Source organism: Lissotriton helveticus, chromosome 6 (genome assembly GCF_964261635.1).
Source record: "Lissotriton helveticus chromosome 6, aLisHel1.1, whole genome shotgun sequence".
NCBI classification, from domain to species: Eukaryota; Metazoa; Chordata; class Amphibia; order Caudata; family Salamandridae; genus Lissotriton; species Lissotriton helveticus.
In genome coordinates this window covers 1110741083-1110764530 of record NC_136067.1, presented here as the reverse complement: position 1 = coordinate 1110764530, position 23448 = coordinate 1110741083, and the positions used below count along the sequence as shown (strand labels likewise).

Sequence of the window (23448 nt, the reverse complement as noted above, 5' to 3'; positions counted from 1 at the left end):
AACAACTGAGTTACACTTATCTTGCACAGCGTCAAGACTCCTCTGGCGCAATTGTTGCGCTTAACAAAACTATTCCTTCATTCATATGAAGTATCCCTACAGGTTTGCCTAGAAGGTAAGTCACAAGGTCTGTAACATCTGTTTGATTAAAGATCACAAATCAAAGGGTTGTGAGTCGAGCGCGGATTTTCTGCCCAAGACCCTTAAAATCAGGGAGAATCAAAGTTAGGCTCATTACGCCATTGTGAAATTTCAAAAGAAACTTTCCTCTCACAAAGACATGGGTCTGGTAAGTGACAAGAAAGATTCCAAAGTAATCGAGGTGGCTCAAGGACAAGGATGTGACACAGAGGAGAGCCTCATTGACCTCCGAAAGAGAAAAATTTAAGAAGAAGACCCAGAAAGTAGAAGAACCTAAAAAGTGCACACAGGTAACACCACAAATCCACAATGCTGCAATCAAACCAAAATATTTAGACTCAAAGCCCTCAAACACCTTGAGCAGACGACTTGGCAGTTGAAGGAAAATGAAAGGTCAGAACTCCAGCTTGCCTTAGAAAGGGCATTGATGAGGGAAAGAGGGTTAAAGGAAAGAGGCCCCTTACACTGAAGAAGAAGACCCCCTTAAATCTGAGCTGCGGGCACTTGAAGGCGAAGGAAAGAAACATTAGCTCGAGGCCAAAATTGCACTGCTGCTTTAAAATAAATAAATAAACTTGGACTCCCTCAATGAATTTTGAATCCCAGTAAGAGCAGAGAATTAAAAAAAGAGAAGATTATGAACACCTAAAGTTTGAATCTCCACCAGCACCCAAACCTCAAGAAGAAGAACATTAACCATTCTAGCTAGAGTAAGAGCAATATGAGCAGGGTTCCTTTCAGAACCCCAAATCAATAGAATGGGACCTATAAGACCATGACCACTGACTTACCAGAAGAGGATATTCACACCTACCCCTTGAGGACTTCAACACTAGACAACATCGATGAAGGAAGCTTGCTCTTTATATAGTATATGAAAAAGAGGCATACTGTGCAAAAAGTCCATGTACTGCTCTAGCAATCCCAAGGTGCTCTTTTAGGGGTTAGTGTGGTCGAGCAGCCTTAGGCTTATCAGAAAGGAGTGTTAGACAATTGCATATGCACACACATTCAATAAATGGTACACACAGCTCAATAAGAAGGTCCACACCAATTTATAAAAATAACATGTATCTTTATATAATATTTGGCACCAAAATCAATACAATCAGATAAGTACGTTTTGAGATAGAAATACGTTTAGTTTTCAAAAGTTGACACAATGCAGTTTTCAGAGGCAGCAACGTTATCCTATGGAGGAAAAACAAATGTTGCATACAAGTTCTTTACAGAGACCTACGAGACCAATCCTCTGGACTTAAGGTGAGTACAGGGCAAGGTCCAAGACAGCACCAGCAGGTCACCTCCAGCAGCACTAGGGCGGCTGGGTGCAGGGGTGCAATACACCTTTGGGTGCCCAATGTTAGTCAATGGGGATCGGTCTGGTCACAAAGAGGCTGCAGGTTTGGACTGGGAGGCCATTCAGTCTGAACCAATAAGGGGGCTCAGGTCTTGCGATGCTTGTGGACACCTTTATTCCTCTTCTCCTCTGGCCAGAGCTGCCAGGTGCAGAGGTACTTTGAGGCTTTGGGTTTTTGTCCCCGAAGATACTCCTGGTTGAGAGGGCCTGCACATAGATGCTGCAGGGACCGCCAAGAAATCTACAGAGGGCAAGTCCAAAGTGGCCTTAGTCTCTGGAGGGCTGGAGGTCCACACTGGCACCGTTGACACCCTTCAGCTTGAGATAGGCTGCTCAGGTACAGTGGTGCTTTCTGGTGTCAGGTTTTGGCGATCCAGAGTCCTCACAGGTCTCCGGGGATGCATGCAGGAGAGGCAGGGAAGCAGCTCCGCTGCTCCTTGGGAGTTTCTGAGTTTTGGCAGAAGTGCTGGCAGTCCTCCCAGTCTTTTGGAGGCACAGCAGCTTGCAGGGGGAGTAGACTTTGGCGCGGTTGTCGGTAACAGCAAACAGGCCGGCAGGGTTGGTGCCAAGTCATTTTCTTCTTCCAAAGTTCTTGCTTTTCTCTGCTCTTTGGTCCTTGCTCTTCTTTTAGGTCCGCAGGATCTGATTTACTGGTTCCAGGGGCTCCCCTAAATACTAAATTTAGGGTGTTACGGGTGTGTAGGGTAGTAGCAAATGAGCTACTTACCCGTTTAGCCACTACACTATATGAACTCTTCCTGTGGGAAGTGGGCATAACTCTGTCCCAGATTTCCTAAGTGTGCCATCACAAAGATACCAGACTTCTGATTTTCGTATTCACTTCAGGTAGCCCACCTTAGGGGTGAAACTAGCCTGAAGGTAAACACGCCTTTCTGACTATGAATTTTCCTGCCTTTCTAAAGCCAAATGGGCCCTGTACATGGGGGGTTGGCCTCCTCTCCTATGAGGGAAGCAAGATTCGCATACCAAAGATAGTGGGCTCTTTGAAGCTTCCTGCCTTGGAATTCTAATTAGCAGGTCATCTTGTGGGAGGCGGTGTGAACACCCTCTGCCTGAGCACTCTTTGTTCCTGACCTCCTGAGAGCAAATGCCCTCAACCCTGGATGGGTCAGAAACTCGTCTCTGGTGGCAGGCTGACTAGGACTAGTCAGTCAGAACACTAGTAGTTGGTAGATTTTCAGGGGGCACATCTAAGGTGCCCTCTGGGCGCTTGTATATTAATAATCAGTGTGTGTTTATTAATATGAAATTTTGATACCAAACATCTTTGGTTTCAGTGAAGCCCTTAAGTAGCTGGGGGAATTCTTTTTTTACCAGTGTCCAGCACATGTACTTAAAATGGCTTCCCTGGTCACTTGTACTGGCAGAAAATAAGCTGGTCAGCACCGGTGCATATCTGTTCATGCAGATATGTCCACACATGCAGTATGGTGCACCCTGCCTTAGGGCTGCAAGGCCTGCTGTAGGGGCGGCTTACATATACTTTATGCAGTGTCTGTAGGCATGTCACACAGGGCTGTGTGCCACGTTGTGTTTTCACTTTCATCTGCATCAGGACACGCAGCCTGCAGTGGCAGTCTGCATGTGTTTGGTGAGGGGTCACTTTGGGGGGCATGCTGCATCCCTTAGAGACCCTCTTTGGTACCCATGCCCTAGGTACATAGGGTACCATTTAACAGGGACTTACAGGGGTGCCAGACGTGTTGCCAATTGGGGGAACAATTGTAGTGTTTGGGAAAGAGATCAGGCACTGGGGACACATCAGCAACCCAGTGCACTTCCAGTCAAAATTGCATCTTATAACAAGCAAAAAGTGGGAGTGACCATGTCAAAAAAGGGCACCTTCTTACAATCGATATCTACAAGGTGCTGATAAAGAGAACAGCATACACATATGAACATGTCATAGACTAATAACAAACAACACCATGCTTCCTTCTTGAAACCGTTCTCCACTTACAGAAAAAGAACCATTTCTTTCCCATGCTGCTAAGCTTTCTGGCTTATGGGAAGGACGTTTCATGGAGGTGGCCTTTTAAAAAGCCGTAACCTCTAGGGTGGAAAATAATTATAAACACCATGGCTATTGGACCCAGCAAGAAAAATAGCCACTGCCAAATCATTCAGAAGACTGTCGCCAAGCATGGAGATGGTGGGCCAAAAGATGGAGGAGAGAGCTGTCACAGTGTTGAATAGTTAACTCAAATGCCATCCTATATGGATACGGGCATCATTAAGATTAGGGATTTTCCTTTATGGAACACACTTGCTGCATATTCTGAGTTTCAGTTGTAATTCTTACCAATGTACTATTTTACTTTTTTGAAATATTGATTACTAGTTGATTTGAATTTATAATAGTGATACTAAAATTTGAATAATTAATAAACTAAGGATTGGTTTGAACTAATTTGTTAAATGAATCCTTTTAAGCTCATTCTAATTCTCCTTGTTGTTTCCTATGAAGTCCTCATTTGGCTTCACTATTATGGTAACTAAAGTAGATGATGCTCCTTATCCCCTCTCCTTGTTGACTAACAAAGGTCCAAGCGACCAAGGCCGGGAGTTATTTGATGATTATACCAGATATTTGAGGTACAAAAATCCCTGCTACAGCAAAATGATTGAAGGACTTAGCAGCATCTAATGTTATAACTTCTAGGTGGATTAGAAGTGGCCAGTACAGTACACCCAGTCTGTGAATTAGTGAGTGTGTTAGCTCATGTAGCTGTCTCGTGGGCATGCACCCTTTCTGATTTTCTTTAACCAAGGTGTTTACCACCCAGAGCAATCTTTTTGCCAATATAACTGTGAGAGTTTTATAATAAAGATTTTGGTCTATAGGATTCACTTTTGTTGGGACATTTATTAGGTTATAAAATAAAACTGATGGTTACTTCATGCCAGGATGGTGAGTAACTGAACTTTTCCCTCCATAATTTTATGCATAATTTTACTAAACAGTGTCTTCCAGATTGGGATTATTGTTTTCTTTAAGCTGACATATAGCTTTGTTGGAATGCTGTCAGGCCTGGGGACCTTCCCTTTCTTTCATGTTTAACATTCTGCCTATTTCTTTCTAATTAATTTCTTGGCTCAGTAATGATTATGGTGGATTTAGTTTATGCTACTTTTTCTCTTCTAACCAGCACTTTTATTCGACAATCTTCATAATAGAAATCTCTAAAACATTTTTTTCTAGAAAGCTTTTCCAATATCTTTGCACATAATCAGTTTGGTATTTAAGAATTTATCCTGAATTTCTTTAATATTTCTACCTCGATCAGCCCTTTCCTTCCAAATTAACGTATTGCCACATTCCCCCCCCCCCATACTGGAAATGGCTGACCCCACTAGCTTCCTATTTCTTATAAATATGGCCCCCAATGTGGGCTTTAAATGTATTTTATAGCAGTCTGGACATTACGTAATAGGTCTTGCCTCTCAGTCCATCTAAGTTGGTTTTTTTTAGAGTCTTTTAAACATAAATAATCCTTTTCTATATTCTCTGTCTCCTCCTGTTTTTTAGCTAAAATTTACCGGTAAGAAAGCATTGTACTCTTCCCAGACCATGCGTGTAGTTGTTGAGCATAGCCTTGGATTAAAGAAGATTTCTGATTTAAAAAAAATAATAATAATTCTATCCTCTTTTTTTGGAGGATCGTCTTGACTAGAGTCCATCTCAAATAAACCATATAATATGTTAACCTAAGTTCCAAAAATACTGCAACATTATTGGGTATGCGAATGGGTCGATGTTCTGTACTCCTTGCATTTTCTACTTCCTTTCTATCAATTAAGAAGTGGTCTAACCTGGAATAGTGCCCCTATTTCATACAATGATATGTATTCTGTCTACTTTCCCACCGTTAGTCTCCAAATATCACAAGACCAGGCTCTTTCATCAAAAAAGATAAATAAGTGTGATTTTGGAGAGCTTGCTTGGTTGCTTTTCGCTGTTCCATCTAAGGTTTTATCTAGCACAATATTAAAATCACCTTCAATAATAAATGGAAAATTATAATCTAATAGATTTAAGAAGACCCCCCTCAACTGATCTGGATCATCATTATTGTTGGGGCAAAAAACCAAAACATAAATCAAAATATTTAGTCGGGTTCTGATCTTAGTTTATACTCATCTCCCTCATTCATCTCCTCTATTTCTCCACTACGATTTTTATCTCATAAAATGATTTCCCCCTTTGTTCAGCTTGCCTGCTCTGTTGATACTACTCTGAGAAAGTCAGCTTTGCTTATTTAAAAAAGCCATAAGTCCAGCCTTTAATAACTGAGTTTCCTGCAATATCATTATCGATGAACCATAATCTCTAAGGTATTGAATAACTAAATGCTGTTTCTCTTTCACTCACAGCCCATTCACATTTCATGTTCAAATTGACACTGTTTGGTCTGAACACTTTTCTTTATCTATCATAAGTTTACGCAGTTGTTATGCCCCTTCTAGACTCCCTGGGTTATACCACACTCTTAAATAACTTGAGTACCTTCTGGAAGCGCCGGGGTGTTAGCGTGACTTTTCAGTTTTGTTTCTTTTCAACGGAATGTGGAACATGCGGTTACCAGATAGAGAGCTGCTACCATTTAAATTACATAGCTGATTCTAAATAGTGGTTTACCTGATATTATCTCTGTAAACAATGCATATCTGAGTTCTTCCCCTCGAGAACTTAGGTGGGCACGGATGGCATTTCACCTCGTCCCCACCTGGAGCAAGGCCGGCAGTGTCCTCTCAGTGCAGGAAGCCTGCAGTCTACGGAAGTCTGTTTCAATGATGGCAACAGGGCCAGTGGTCCACCAGGAACTCTAATGGCAAGTAGTTAGAACACTTGGAAGATTCTGGCTGTTTGCCAAAGTAATTGATAATGCCAAAGTAATTGATGAAGTGATTGATTTGTCAACCCCTTACGCTGACTCTTTTAGCGCTGTAAAAAAAGGCTATTTTTAAAGAAACCAGCAAAGCTTCTAGGTATAGCTTGAGATCAGAAGTGTTTGGAACTCACAAAAGGCTAAGTAGTGTAGGAGACTCTGTCATCATGAATCGGGGTAATGCTTGTCAAAGCAGTAAAAAAAAAGGTCAAGAGTTGAGGTTGGAAAAAACATTCAGGGGCACTTAAAGCCCACAATGAAATTAATAAAAATTTGGAGAAAATAAATGCTAAGTGGCTTAATATTGAGAACCCTAAAAAAAATGCTTCCCCTCTCCCCCCCCCAAAGTAGGTCTTTTTTTGAAAGGTTAATGCATGTATCATGAGTAAAACGGATAGACCAGATAAGAATAACCCGATGAATCAGAGGAAATATCAGGAAGAGCGTCTAAGAGCTGATGTTGACGCTGTGATCAAGAACAGGGCAGGGAGATCACAGAATAGCTGGTATGGAAATTTGAAGTAATGTGCATGTTGGGTAATGGAACTAGCATTTCTAATAGATTTGAAGTTCTAACAAACCTCACCCTTGATTACCGCAATAACCCTGAGCAACTTATCTCAATCTGTGGTATACACAGTTGTCAGAAATATCACTTCATCAATTAGTATGTGGGGCAACACAGCAGACTTCTACTGAGAGTGAGGTGATGAACATTCACAAAACGCTCTTAAATCTCTCAGTGGAAATGAAGAAACATTTTGAGGTTTCGGAGGCAAATCAAAGAGTGATACATGCAACATATGCTGCATTTGAGAAAGACATAGATACATTAACAGTTAAACCGAAGCACTGTTGAAAGCAGTTTAGGACCTTAACACAATAGTAGAAGCAAATACAACAGAAATTTGCCTCTTGAAGAGAAAATAAATTAGGAGAAACTAGAGCGGTGGAAACTGTAAAAAATAATGTGTGTTGGGTGAATGCAAAGATGCAGGTATTAAAGGAGTCTGTGTTATCTGCAGATTCATATTTAGATTTTGTGCAAGAAATCTAGAACATACACAGTGATCCTTTTAAGCCTGGAAAAGACCAAGTCAAATGTTGGGTAATATTTTAACATCCACGGTGAAAGAGCAGATTTTAGATATTGCTCTCAAATCTAAATCACTAGAGATGCAGACTATCACCTTTCGTATGCGGTCAGATATCTCATGCTTTACAAAAGAAAGCCAATGGGAGCTAGGAAACAAATAGATGAGCTAAAAAAGCTGGAGGCAGAGGTCCAAATGAAATGTCCTGCTCTGCCAAATGTCGTGCATGATAATGAGATGCATATTTTCAGTTAACCAGAACTAGTTGACCAGTTGATCTCCCACCTCAAGACCAATAAGACTCAATTGTGAGTTTTTTTTTATCTCAAGAAAAATGTTAACGATCCCACAGAAAGGCTCAAAGTGGCATTATGATAATGATATAAAGAATAGAGGAGAGGGTTGTCCATGGTGGGGAAGCACAGGGTAGAAGCATATGGAGGAGAACTATTATTGTGTATTAACTAAAAAGGAGTAACGTGAGGGATGTATAAACCTGCTGTATGAATCTGTATACCACCTGTTGTACTTTCCCAGCCTGTGATGGAGCATAGCTCTGCTATGTACATCCTGAGACTGAGAGACCTCTGTAACGGTTGTATTTCCCATACTGCTCCTTCAAACTGGAGTATTAGTTCTAACATATGATACAAAATCTTCCCTGAGAGATCAGCATTGTAAAGTGGAAGGTTAAAGTCAATAAAGGAGATGCATACATATTTAAAACTGATAGACTATGGCAATCTGCATACAAAGGTTTCAGAATGACTTATAAAACGTATGGAATTCTGCTGCAAAAAGCCCTGTTTTGGTACCATGTTGACAACATTTTCTTGTCACACAAATTATTGGAATATTTCATGAGAGCTCCTACAGAACCGTGTATAAAACCTACAGCTTTGTGACCTTTTATTAAAAAATCTTGACAATATACCAAATTTGGCACAATTGTTCATATTTCTCTGAGGGGAGAACAATCTGTGAAATAATCTATGCTAAGTCAAGCTTGCAGGATGCACTTCCTCACTCATTGCATTTTTGGGCATTCATTTCTTTACCCTAGCAATTTCACAGATCACCCGCTACCACTGGTTAGAAGAAAGTGAAACCGCAGCATTAGTGAATTATTGAGATAAAACACCCACTGTGTTATAAAACACTTCATGTCCATCATTAATTGTAATCAAAGTGACTCTAAGGATCAGCTGTCTGGCTGGCTCCTTAGGATAGTCAGTGATCCAGTTTCCTCCTAACATTTTTCGAATGCTTATACATTGCACAGTGGAAGTCCCAACACTGTAGTGATGGGTCAGCCACCCTTTCCGTTGGAGAAGCAACTTTTGATTTTCCTATAACTTTGGTCTCCCTAGAGAGATCTGCAGAAAATGTCGAACTCCCTTCGTGCAGTTCCTTGCAGGGCGAAAAAGGTAAATTGAGATGATGTAGGGTGGAAGTGGTGGGGCGGTGCTTGGGGTTAGGGGAGGGGAAAAATTATTTTCCAATTGTAGCTTCCATATGACAGTTTGCCCTCCGCTACACCAAAAACTGCTGGAAAGATTTATGTCAAATTTGACATGAATGTAGAACTTTGAACAGCAAGTGTGGTTTTTGTGGTTTAGTGTAGTTCAGTTCAGCACATCTTTAAATGTTTGCTTTACAAAAAGGTACTGTGTCGGCTTGTCGGACTAGCACATTTGTATTTCCTGGCTGTTGATTACTTGAACTGTCCTAGAACCCAAATTCAAAAAAGTGATTGGACAAGGAAGCTTTTTACTGTTGCTGCCCACTTTGGGTCCGTAACCTGAAGGCGGAAATTGGTGGCTGGCGTGGCGGAGTGGGCTAAAGAATGATGATGAATTCAACCCAGATCTGTGACTGGGGGTGAGTGTCTGAAAAGTTTCAGTGCTCCGTCCATCATCTCCTTGTGTTTGCTTTAGCTGCCATTACATGGCGCCTTGTCCCTGAATTCAGAGAGAAAAAAACAGATCCATATAGGGGATAGAGGGGGCATTGCCTGATCCCTAGGTACATGACAGTAGGACCAAAAGGACTGCCCTAGTCTGGATTTCTGAATGCTGTGACCTTGTTTGCAGATCCCCCTAAAATTAATACAAAAATCAGGATTGGTGCCTAATAAGCTCCGGTCTTGCAGTGAACCAGGGATGCACACAGTCTTCAGCCAAGTGTAGTATGAATTGGCTGCCTGCCGGGGTTGTGCGCAGGGCCTTGTCTAAGGCTGATGAATGGAGTCCATCTTAAAAAAAAAAAAATGGGGTTGCTTACAGTGTTGGTCCTTGTGAATGTATTATCTCATGAAAAAGCATTATGTTTCTTTCAAACTAGCAGTTTCAATTTGTTTCCCAGTTTTAAAATTCACTTCAATGTTAGTCTCAGTGTTTTACGGTCAAAAATGATATTTATGTGAGCCCTGAAATAAACGTATGGTACCTTTACAATGTGGAAAGGTGAAGTGGCTACTCGTGTTAGAGGGTTTTTTTTCTCTCATGAGTGACGTTTATATCATGGTGTTCAGGGTTCCTAATATTTTCGATAAAGGACATCTGTTTTTAGCTGATTATTTGCAATGTGCAATCATTTTAGCTATTCAATGTTAATAGTAGGTCAATGTTTCATCTTTGCAGGAGCAGAATGTGGTACTGAAGTTTCAAGATCAGTTGGGCACACCACAGCACACAGCAGCGAGCAGCTCTCTGACAGCCCACCTGAGAAGCATCTCTAGGGGAGACTCACCAGCGGTGTCGCCATTCCAGAATTATTCCTCCATTCATAGTCAGAGTAGATCTGTGTCTTCTCCTAGCATACATTCTCGCTCACACTCACCGTCTATATCCAGCATGGCTGCTCTGAGGTATGTCCTTCATTGTGGTATGGTGAAACAATGGCGGCCTTGATTTTAACTTGTTAGAAACACTGTGACGCTCATTCTCACAGTCACTCAACTGTTGATGCTGCACCTTGAAATCATGATACAGTGGATTGTCTTAATTTACAGTGAGCTGTTACCAAATCATCGCACGTTTCTTCAAAAATTCCCATGTGGTAATAACGCACGTGGAATTACCACACATCTTGAAATCCTCAGACTGCTGATAATTTTTTTTTTTTTTACTAGCCGGATCTGGCATTTATGATGAGGGCCTGTATCATGAAAATGTCAAGTGTTACTGAGGAGTCAAAGTGTGTATGTAGATGCAGAGTGGAAGAGAAGAGCGGGCCAACATTTAGGCACTAATGGAGAGAAAAGATTGAAAATGGGTGTGAATGCAATAGTGCAAGAAGTTGAACTTGCCCCGCTGAATGGGAGCACAGATAGCTAGAAATAATGGGCAGGCCCATGCATCTACTTAATAATAATAATTTGGAGGCAATATAGAATACATGAGTGGAAAGGGAGCCATCAAATAGAAGACATGGAGAGAGATGTAAGCAGCTGTGTGAAGTTTGGAGATGAAAGGGTTGTATGAGTTGAGCACAGATTAGCGAGTTAGGAAAAAGCTGGCAGAAACGTCAAGACGAGAAGAGTGGTAATCCTAGCAGAGGACGGGTAAACATGACAGTTTTAGAGGCTTGAGATCCTAAGAGAAGACACATTGGCTGAATGTTAATGATCATCCAGTGCATGATGATATATGATAATAACCTGGATCTGGACAGAAAGACGGAGGAAAAAAGAGAGGTGAGATAAAAAAAATTAATCCGGAGAAAGAGGAACAATGATTTAAAAAAAACAAAAAAACCTGATGGTGTGTTTGTCAGCAGTGAGCGGTTATTTAGTCACAGTGACACTCACAAGTGCCTTCATATGCCCAGGGCTATGCTGCCTCTAATATTCCTCTCTTTGAAAGCCAAACTGTGCTGTAGATGCACTCGGGTTCGAGAAGCATACTACCAGCAATGCTTCAAGTGTTTATGATGAGCCACTGCATAGATGTTATGTTATGTTATTTGGAGTTTTATTGAGCGCTCAGCTACTCAAGCAGAGTGTCCCGGCGCTATCAGACTCAACACAACACAGCCTCCACGGTAAAGGAAGATTATTTGCTAAACAGCCACGTTTTAAGATCTTTCCTGAAAGACAGTAGATTCTCACTCCTTCTTAGTGACAGCGGCAGTGCATTCCAGGCCCGGGGTGCCTGGAATAGGACTGGTATTGTCTTAAACACTATGGTGTTGAGTAGTCTGACATGGTGGCTTGACTCTGTCCTCTAGCGGGTCCTGACTCTGTCCTCTAGTGGGCCCTAAGATGCAGTGGTCTGACAGCCCTCTGTCGATCGCTGCTTAGGTTAGTATCAATGTGCTGACAGGGGAGGTAGAATAGGATAAGCGAGCTTGTTAGCCTAGGGTGATGTGCACTCTTAGAATTGGTAATTCAAGTGAGATCCATATCAGACAGAAAATATTAGCATCTTCTAATTCCATTGCAATTTTCTTGGTAAGCATCTCATTATAGTCGAAATATGAGAATTGGGAACATGTCTAATTTGCTAAAAGAATGTTCTGTGGCAGCACTGTAGCTGAGATGTCCAGATGTGCCCGAGGTGTGACCACAGCTGTCTGCGGTGCAGGACAGTCCATCAGTAAGGCTGTGGTGGGAAGAATGAGTGGCTCTCAGGGGATCATTGTAGATGTATGGTTTACAGCTCAGAGGTGCAGATCATTTTGTTGAAATCTGGTCAACAGTGGGGATTGCTCTGCAAGTGGTCGAGGTCATTGCTGTCTCTGTAAGTCTAGGGGTCTAACAAGACAAGGATCATTCATTGGACTGCAGCATGCAACGCTACTTTGATGCTGATTGAGTGGAGAAGCCGAGAGTGAACAGCTAGGATTGTGTGTGTGTTTCCTCATACCAGATGCTTTCACAATCGCTCTGTTTTTCACCTTATGGGGTACTCTGCACTTTGTATTCCATTGCCGCCTTCACATTGGACCGGAATGCTTTCACTCGACCTGACCGCTAGCGACCTTCATGCAATTTACGGTGGCAGCCGCCATTATCTCTGCTTCAGCTGTAGAAGCAGCACGTCTCCTTCCTCAATCCTGGGGTGTACTTCATATGTTTCCACGGTGTTCCAAGCACTACAACATATATAATTCGAAGGATCAGTGATGAAGGACTTTAATTCTACAGCGAGATCTAGTAGGCTGCCTACCCACTGTTGTAATAAAACAGCATGTACCTCATAACTATTAATCAAGTACCACATCCACATTAATTGTGTCATGGACTGGTCTTGGGGACAGTAGTCACTATTAAAGGAGTACCACAGTCGCTGTACCTCTGTTATTGTTGGGCAGACTGTAGTATAGATACGTCATAGAATGCGACATAGGACTTTTAGCACGGAGAACATTTTGGGTCAACTAGAATGAGGAAATGACAAAAAGCAAAATGCCCCAAGGTCACTCTCCATACAACACGATTCATGCCAGGAGTGTGTTGAAGGGCCTGTCTGTTTCCTGTTTTAGGTTTAAATAAAAACCTAGTAAAAACCTACCAAACTGAAGATGTTCGGGTACATTTGAACTGTAAATCACTGTTTGTTGCCGAACAAGTATATATTCCAAGATGGCCACCTCATCATAGCGATAGTGGCAGCCTTCTTGTAGTGAGTACTAAGACTCTTATTCTGTGAACATCTCTGGGGTCTAGTGTTGGAAAATTATTTACTAAGTACTTGAGAGAAGACGAATCTGGCTCAAAGTGGTACTGACTAGCCACACCTTTTGTAACGTGCTGTACAAACTCTTTTATATAAACAAATGTGCATTACATTTTGAGCACTTGAGCTGTCTGCCACAAGTTTAGTAGCACTTATGACGTATCAGTAAATGTATATATTCTTTTTAATCTTGAAGCGACCTGTTGTCGATTGCCTACACAAATCACAGTGTAATTGAAACATGTCCCACATCCATGCATCTTTGATGAGTTTGACTTCTGCCTTACATTCGCCAAACTGATATAAGAATGAACCTATTGGCACCTCTGCTCTTTAGACACTAGATTACCAAGATTCTCTGAAAATAGTGTTGCCCGATTTCTTGTATGTTGTTCTTACAGAGTGAAATGCTAGTGTGACATCTCTGAGTGACTAGTAGGTTTCAAGTTTGAATCTCTGCAGGGCCATCTGAACCTCTCTTCCTTCTGAGGTCGACCCATTGGTTGCAAAAAACTTGTATAATAGTGAAACCCGTTACCTGCAGCAGAAAAAAAATACATAACAGTAGGACGATTATTGAAATGATGTATCATAATAGAAATTGTTCAATGCAATTTGTCTGGGTATTAAACCCATAGCACTCTGCGTGCAAAATATGATTTAGCAGCTAAATGCAAAATAATTCAATTGTGGGGTTGTGTGACATCATTCCACTATCGGGAAAATACGGGTGTTACCTTGGACTGGAACATCCGTCCAGGATAAGCCATCCCTACTCTGTCTGAATCAGCCACTATGGGTTTTTATTTTCTTGTATGTCCGAGGTGTCTGGCTCCCACCGGTCACTTGGACTCACTTTGGTCTTTTATTTATGTTTATTATTTCACTGTCTCACTTTTATTTTATTTACAATTTTGTTTCCTTGCCGTGTGTGGATGCAAGAAAGCTTGACCTCGCACACTGAATCTGCTGGGATCCAGTTTTCACTTTAATTTCTCCTCTCTGTTGCGCCTTGCTCGTTACTACTGTGTTGGCGCTCTACTTTTCAAGCCACGTCCCCGCCAGGACTGAGTGGACACTCGCAGCTGGCACGCAGCTGTTGGCCCAAAGTCAAACTCATTTGCACCCCCCGGCTGGCTGGTTGGAGTCTGACCTCATTTATTAGTCATGACGTGACCTTTTGTTTCACCCTCAGGGAAGTGTAATTCATCAGATGATATCTTACCCAATAAACTGTACGTCTGCCCCAAGTTCCTTATCACCCACCACATCTTATTTTATATTTTTAAACATATGTTTATTAACTATTATAGCAAACAGCACCCAAAGATAAATAACAATGACACATATATGTACCCAGCAGCATGTCTCAACAGTTCCACAACAGTCAAATGAAATACAGGCAGAGATCTGTCATCAAGGTTCCACTCAAAGATGTATATTGCTTCTATAATCAAAATTTCCGGTTCGGCAAATTATTCACAGCAACAACCCTTGCAGTGAGGGAGAAGGTCTAATATCTCATGCAGAACTGCAATAACCATTATGTAAAATATAAAATGGAAAAAAGGGGGGTAAATAACCAATTCAGTGCAGGGACTGCTCAAACTTGCTAGGCCTGGTAGGATAAAAGAGATTAGGGGGAGGGTGGGCGGTCACGGGGCCCTCCTGTGGTTCATTTGAGGGCTGTCCCATGGCTTGTGCAGCACGTCTGGGCGCCAAGATAGTGGAGTGAGTCCAGTACCACTCAGTACCCCACTCAAGTAGGCAAGGGCGGCAATATTCCAGTCTGGTTCCTTACTCAGTGTGTGTCCTCTGCCCTAATCATCACCCTCGGGGAGGTCACCCCATCCCCCTCGGTTGGGCTCGCCTGACCCTCAGATTCATCCTTGGACCCCCACCCCGCTCTGGGTGTTCCCAGGCTACTAAGACTTCTATCCACAAACTAGCTATCGCCATCTCTGTATCCCTCAGGCCTCCATCCGACTCAGAGCTCTCCCCTCAGCCCTAGCCCATTGAGTAACATTTTTCACCCATGTTCCCACCACTGGTCCCATCATGTACTTCTAGGTCATTGCTATTCGCGTCTTGGCCAATACTAAGTCCAGGTCTAAAAATGTAGAGCCTCCCTTCCGTGTGCGGGGTCTAGGGTATTATCCTAGCAGGTAGACCTCTAGGGTATAAGTTATGGAGCGCCCTAGTGTGGTATTTAGGGTGTCTACTACAGTCTTCCAGTATGTCCTTAGCCGTGGACAGCTCCAGGTTATGTTTATTAAGTCTGTATCCAGGTGTTTGCATGTAGACCACCTGTAGTCTATGGGGGGGGGTCATATAAGTACTATGGACGTAATTAAATTGTGTGTATTTTACCCTCATATTCCTAGAGACTTTTTTTAGGGTACTCCAGTATCTTACGCCACTCCGAGTCAGGTTTTCCTGTTCCAGTGTCACCCCCCCATCTTTGTCGTGTATGCCAGCTGTGGGTTGCTGGTCATCTCTGATAGTGCTCTGTGAAACCATTTAATTAAGTGTTATACAGTGCCCAAGGACACCAACAGCTGTAGCACAGCATGTTTCGATGGTTTGTCATGTCCCCCAGCCCACAGGTCTTTAAAAGTTCTAGCCAAGGCCTTGTATGTGAGGAATTGGCCTGGGGGTAAGTCATATTGTGTTGCCAGTTCGTCCATCTGGAGAACCCCTTGTTGGTAGAAGCCTCCTACTGTCACCAATCCTGCATCAGTCCAGGTCAACAGCTGTCCAGCTGTAGAAAAGGACAGGGAATCTCCTTGTGGGAGTAGCATAATGGTAGCGCTGGGGCATAGAAGAGTGTGCCAGCCGACCTCCCCATGCAGCGCCTCCAGCACTTCAACGCTGCCTTCAAAAGGAGGCTAGGTGGTGTGATCACCACCACCGCGTTAAGTAGTTTAGCTAACGGTTGCCCCCAAGTGGGCGGACAACCCCATTGGCCCCAACTCCTCCTGGTGGACTCCGTCTAGCCACTGAGTGCCCCACTGGAGCTACGAAGCCAAGACGTACACCTCAAAATAAGGGGCACCCAGCCCACCCTAGTCTGGGGGGCGCCAAAGAATCTCAAGTGATACCCTCTGGCGGCACCCGTCCCATATCAGCTCTTGCAGGTTTTCAGCTGCCGGAACCTAGAAACCAGCATTTCTACCGGCAGATTTATAAAGAAGTAGAGCAATCTCAGGAGCATGACCATTTTAAAAGGGGAATTCCTGGCCATAATTGGTCATTTGAGGGAGTGCAAGAAGGCGACAGTTGACCGCAGTGAGTGAAGGGTTTTTCCCAAATCGCCCTCCCGTAAGTCCTCAAGAGAATAAAATATTTGTATATCCAAATATTGAAAGGAGGATGGAGACCACGCCAGGTCCAATGTGGGATCCAGAGGCCGCTGAGCATCCGGTGACATGGGGAACTCCTATGTCTTTGTTTTTATTAACCTAGTGGCCAGAACACTTTCAAATCCACCTAGAAGATGCAGTGCTGGCGCTGAGCCTGTAGAGCCATCCGCTAGATAAAGTAGGAGGTCGAAATAATGTGTTCTCGGCCCTCGACCATTACACCCGTGCCTATTCCCTTCAGGTGGAAAATCGAGCCAAGGGTTCAATGGCCAACTCGAACAAGAAGGGCGCATGGAGGCACCCCTGCCTGGTGCTCCTGTGCACATTGTGTTTTGGGGGGGAGAAGTTAGTACCCATTGTGACTCATGTGGTTGGGGTAGTATAAAGTAATTTGACCCAGTTAACCCAGGGTTCTCCCAAACCCATCTGACGCATAACCTCAAACATAAAAAAACCTAGCGTATAAAGTCAAAGGCCTTCTCGAGGTCTACCGACATCAACATGGCCCTGAAACAGGACTGCACTCCTGGGTGGTAAAGGACGTGATGCAGTTTCTTGAGACTTAGGGAGGTATTGCAGGTCGGTGTGAAACCGTTCTGGTCGTCATGAATTAAAGTGGGCATATGAGGGAGCAATCGAAGGGCCAATACCGTACTAAGGATTTTGTAATCCATATCAAGCATCGAGAGTGGACGCAAGTCTGACGTTCGAGGCCCTTGCGTTTTGGGGAGTGGGATCATGACTGCATCTCAGGTTTTAGCAGGCAGTGTCCCAAGTCTGTAAGTGTTGGCATAGAGCAACTCCAGTCTCAGTGCCAGTGTCCCAGCGAATGTGGATTTCCTGCACTGTTACTGGTCCCCCCAAGCCGTCCCAGGGAAGCTTTCTTAGTGGCAGGTCGGCCATAAAGGCAGTCTGGATCCATGGTATGAGCGAGTCTAGGTCATTCATAAACCTTTTCATAATATCTTCGGAATTAGGCATTTATGGCCTGAGGAGAATAGAGACACTCGTCATTGCTCATCTTAATGTGGGTTATGGGAGCTTCTCAGGCTTCAGGCCAGATAAGCCAGACCAATATCTTCCTCCGCTTTCCCTCCTCCTTATGTGCCCTGGCTACATAGTTCTTGTAGTTGGGACAGCATAGTATTTCTAGGGTGGCCATTATATAGTCCAGAGCCTCTCGCAGCCTATCCGCTGCAGATGCTCCAATATCCAGAGTGTTATCCAGTTCATGCAGTTTGATATCTAGTACCCTAAGTTCCCCAGTGAGCTTCTTCTGGACCCCGACTGAGAGCTCCAGGCAGTGAACCCGGTCCACCAATACCTTGAACACCTCCCACTCGACCAGGCCGTAGGACGCAGAACCCTGATTTTGTTCAAAGTATCCATAGAGTGCATCCCCCATAAAGTCCCGGTAGAAAGTGTCTTCTAGAGACGATTGGTTAAGCCTCCACCTGGGGATTTGGGGCATTTTCCAACAGGTTGGAGGCCTAACAGCCGAGGACCACGTGGTCCGAAAGGGTGCACCCTAATTATTCATTGTACACCACAAATTGACAGAGCCTGAGGGAACTAACAAATGTATCTCTCCTGGTGTGTAATTTGTAAATGTGTGACTAATAAGAATAATCCTGTATCTCCCCATGTTGTACCCTCCAAGCATTTGCCAGGCTCCAATTCCCCTACCGATGCCTAAGGCTTTTTGCAGTTTTGAGGGAGGCTGTGCCCAACAGGGGTCGGGGGGTCAAGGATAACATCTGCGAGGAAGTCAAGGATAACATATGCCACACAATTAAAATCCCCACCAAATAGGAGGTTGTCTGTCATTAAAGATGCCAGGGTGGCTGATAGCGAATGAAGGAAGACCGCCTGATCATGATTTGGGGCATAAATACTTCCCAGGGTTATATCCCTGCCCAATACTATACCCCTGATCAGGACACACCGGCCTTCTTTATCAATGGAGGAGTGGTTGAGCTCAAATGGTGTCCCTGCTCTGATGCACATCAGAGATCCTCAGGCAAAGATGAAGTGGCTTACAGATGACCTCTATACATAATAAATGATATAATGCACTCCGAAAGTCAACCTCATAAAGTTTGTGATGCTCACCGGCAATGTTTTGGTGTGCGACCCTGATGCGCGCTCCGTCCGTGCACCTTAATGTATGCCAGAGAACTGACCTTGCCATCTATAATCAGGCGGTCAATCTATTCTCTGGTAAGGTGCGTCTCTTGTAACATGGCTATCTGCACTCCTCACTTCTTTAAATATCTATGCATGTTGTGGCTTTTGGAGGCTTAACCCATTCTCCGGCTATTCCAGGACAAGAGGGTCAGTAAGTGGCGTCCTTACATTTAAACGTGCGTGGTATATGGTCCACTCAGACCACTCGGGGCCCCCCTGCACTCCCCCATCTCAACATGTAGAGTGTGAAAAATAATACCAATCCCCAACTAGTATCTAGCCAAGAGTGGGCCAGCAACGGCTGGCCGCCCAAATTTAAAACATATGAACTTAATCCACAGAGTGTCTCCACCAGTCTCCTGGCAAGGGTCTATCTGGGAGGGAGTGGGCTGCAGTGTATAAACAATACCAATGTGTCACTCTGGCCCTATACATGGCCCTTTTCCGGGCACTTAGACCAACCCCAAAGTCGACATTAACGCTACCACATTCCTGGATCCCACACAAACCAACATTACTTTACTTCTTTAATGGTCCCATGGCAGAAACACCCGCCAAATCAGTAACTTAAAGTTCTTACGGGTTCACAGCTTGAGGCTCTTCTCAACAACCTTAGAGCCAGAGGAAACAGTTTTCAAATCAAGTCTTCAGCAAATCGCGGTGTCACCAAAGGCAGGACGGTACCATCAACTTTGGAAGATTCCTATTTTGAGAGCACAGATTTGTGTTTGGAAGGTGTATCAGTTTCCGAGTACGACCTCTGAGTCATCACAAGTTCTGCCACTAGTCCATGCAGTGGCCCAACAATGCTTGTGCACAAAAGAGGGCGGGGGTCCACAGTGTGTCCAAGCAGTGATTGTCTGCTGCCTCCATTTCCGGCCCCAGTTGGTGGTGTGGGCCATAAGATCTTGGCAGAGGAGAAGAGGCACACAGGGGAGGCAATTGGGGTGAGGCAGGGGGTGTTTGGAGAGGTGTACAGTCACCTGGGTCCATTGTACCTGATGAAGGGCTTTCCCTGCACAGTCCCCCACAATGAGGAAGTTTAAGTTCTAGTGGGCACAGTGTCGCCTCACAAAGGCCTCAAGGGGGGAAGTTACAATGGGCTTCCTTCCATTATGCTGTCTCAACTGGGGGTTTCCTGGGCATCAGCTGATCCCTACGGTGCCTCCACATCTGGATCCCCTATATCCGTTGGTCTCGGGGCGGGGGGGGAATGGAGGACTGGAATGTTGAAGTAGCCCACAGCCCTAAAACTCGGGCCTGCCGTCTCCTCTCATGTAGGGTCTCGACATAGGCCCGAGACCCTCAATGAGGTTGCCCGACACCTTCTGACCTCCATCATTGCTGCACGCCGGCCTGCATGTGCACCTCTGCCGGCAGCAAGGGCCCCCGGACCTCAAGTAGGTATGTAGAGTGTCTTGGCAGTAGGCAGCCTTGGTGAGCATCTGCCATTCGGGTGGGCGCAGGAACTGGCAAAACACAACCCATCAGATGGGAGGGGCCGCTTTATGCTTCCATGTGACCCAGTGTTGGCAGCCTCACATACTACCGATCTGGCCACTCTAAACAACACCAGGAGGGGCCCAGCAGTTCTTTTGGGTGGCCACTCTGAGTTTACAGATTCACCGCTCCAGTTGCCGGGCCCTGGCTTTGGCCCCGAGTTCACTTACCGGGCCTGCGGGTAGTTGTACATGGTGCCTTGCCATGTACCTCTGGTCAGGTGGCTCGACCCCATTTATGTGCTCTTCCCAGGTTTCTGGACAGGCGTCACCCACCACAGTGCTTCCAGGGGTGTCTCTCCTCTAAGGTCATCTTGTGGGTGGCCGGGCTATTGCACTGAGCGCTCTTCGGGTCCATCCGCCATTTTGACAAACTGTGTCGGCCGCTCCAGATCAATGGCTGTTTACTGTTTTTTTTCCTGCAGCTGGGCACTCCCTTTTTCCGGGATATGGGACTCCGATGAGCCCATCTGTATTGCGCCACATTTATATGTACTTTGTGGTTGCTCCGGGCCGCATATGTTTCAAGATTGGTGATGGGCCAGCACGGAGCAGCAGGCTCGTATGTCCAACATCTTCGACTTGTTGGCCACGCTCCACACCCACCCGTTCTTAATAAGTTTATTCCTTAGGTTATTAGCCCAGCAGCTGCTAAAAAGCTGCTTAAAAAGCTTTTACAAGTTTACCTAATCAACACCAGTCCATCCCTAAACATAAAATAAGATCCATGACTTCGTCTTTGACTGAAATCCAGATGATGTGATTCTTACTGAGACTTGGTTAATGGAAGTCTCTGCATCCGTGATTGCAGAAGCTATGCCTACCTGTTTTTAGGTCTCGGCTAGCGTAGGCTGCGCTTGTGCAGTCTCGCTAGCGAGATTTAATGTTTTCTAGTAGGGGAGCTGAAACCAGCACCTGTTCTCCATTGGCTGGCTTCCTAAACGGCGGCCAGCCATTGGAGAAGAGGTTTGTCTGTCAATTTAGGCCCCGTATTTTTCGGATTGGGGGCGTGTTTTTTCGATTCTTTCTCTCTGTGACGTCTTCAGTCAATCAAAAAAACACAACCCCCAGGACGGGGCTTAGTTCGCTCGTGTTTACTTTCGTTTTTAAGTATAATAACTTATAATACGCTTATTAGCATCCTAGCGGGTGCCCACCCCGCATACTAACTTTAATTTTGCTCTCGAGGGAGCCTACCCTTCGTTTTTGCACCATGAAAATTGCCGCCGCAGTCCGGACTTAGCCGGAGGCAGCCTCTTGCTGAGGTGGGCGGGGCCACGAGACAGGAGGAAGCAGGAAGCGGACGGGAGCCCACCCCCTGCTCCTGAAATGTGAAGTAGAGCGGCGGTTGCACCCGGGGCTCCCGTGCTGTGAGGGAGAGCCCCGTGGTGCAGAGGGAGCCACGGAGAAGAACTGCGTTGGCTGGCCCGTTATAAACTTCTGCTCCAAGGTAGACGCCGCTAGATTTGAAACGATCTCTTACATTTGTTTTGAGCTGCTGGTGGAGGGCACGTTATTTTGTGGGTGGCCGAGCAGGCTTCAGAAAGCCAGTTGACTGATTGGACAGTCATGTGGCAGGTGAGGAGCGCAAAGCAGTCGTGTTAGGAAAGGACCGCTGAAGGAAGGAAGGAAGGAAGGAAGGAAGGGGCCCTGGGGTCGTGTTGGGCATGGTGGTGAGCGAGTCTGCTTACGTATTTGTGTGCTGTCTGCCTCCTCTGCTGGGGATGGTCAGTGCTACGCAGGCTTGGAGATTGTGTGTGGGGCAATCTAGCCGTTGCATGAACTTGTGTGGCTCTGTGTGTGTGGCTCTGTGTGTGTGTGTGTGTGTGTGTGTGTGTGTGTGTGTGGCTCTGTGTGTGTGTGGCTCTGTGTGTGTGTGGCTCTGTGTGTGTGTGGCTCTGCGTGTGTGTGTGTGGCTCTGCGTGTGTGTGTGTGTGTGGCTCTGTGTGTGTGTGTGGCTCTGTGTGTGTGTGTGGCTCTGTGTGTGTGTGTGGCTCTGTGTGTGTGTGTGTGGCTCTGTGTGTGTGTGGCTCTGTGTGAGTGTGTGTGTGGCTCTGTGTGTCTGGCTCTGTGTGTGTGTGTGTCTGGCTCTGTGTGTGTGTGGCTCTGTGTGTGTGTGTGGCTCTGTGTGTGTGTGTGTGGCTCTGTTTGTGTGTGTGTGGCTCTGTGTGTGTGTGGGGTTCTGTGTGTGTGGGGGGTTTCAGTGTGTGTGTGTGTGTGTGGTTCTGTGTGTGGCTGTGTGTGTGTGGGTGCAAATGCAATAGGTCTCGCATTTGGGACAGTTTAAGCTATTACTCTCTACTACTCTAATGCTTACCTATTGCCATTGTAAATGACACTACCATATATTTATCAGTTTAAATAAAAAAAAACGACAAATGAAAAAAATGACATTTGCAATGCCAATAGCTCTAACTTTAACAAAGAGGAGACCATTGCATTGTAAATGCTTGTTTCTATATAACATCTAAACCAGGAGAAAAGAAATTGAGACAGTCTTGCCATTACTTTTAATCAAGCCTTTCATTGCTCGATTACCACTATTTCTAATATTATAAATGCAGAGGCTTTAATTTCTCATTAAAGTGGACTCCAAATTATACTTGATTCTGCCCACTGATATATAGAATACCGGGCTGTGCTGCGTCATTTCCTAGATGTAGTGGAGATGCTTGCACCGTACATGATTATAAACTCCAACTCTAGGATCCTAGGAGACGTGAACCGTCACACTGACGATGGCTTTGATGGACTGGTAAATCAATTCTTATAGGATATATTCTCACTAAATCGATCTCAAATAGTCTCATGCAAAACACATGTTATAGGCCACACCATTGACCTTATTTTACCAACGCTGGCAATGTCAAATGTACTACCCCATGACCTCTAACTTGTAATGACATCTAGCAGTCCCTCTCTCCTTTTGAGTCCTGACCATAAATAGCATGTGTGGCAGCCACCTCGATGCATAGACCTTAGCATCAGATAATATGAGACCTCTTTTAAGTCGACCATAGCTGTAAATCACCCACAGGTGACTGGCAACATTGAGGTGAATTCTGAATTCTACCATGACTGGCTCACTTTGGCCCTTAGCATCGTAGCTCCCCTGACAAGAGAAAATGCATATCATAGAACAAGTCCAGTCCTTGGTTTAATTTAAGCCTTATGTCTCTAAAAAGAAAATGTCGCCAACTGGAAATGAAATGGT

The 23448-nt window shown here is 44.7% G+C and overlaps 1 protein-coding gene across 1 annotated transcript in view; it reads left to right on the top strand.

The window, feature by feature from the left end:
* Positions 1-23448, top strand: part of ANAPC1 (anaphase promoting complex subunit 1) — an 815950-nt gene that overhangs the window by 111358 nt on the left and 681144 nt on the right. Inside the window, exon 8 of the mRNA XM_078648767.1 lies at positions 10148-10374. Coding sequence (XP_078504893.1) covers positions 10148-10374 — 227 coding nt within the window. The remainder of the gene's footprint in view (positions 1-10147; positions 10375-23448) is intronic.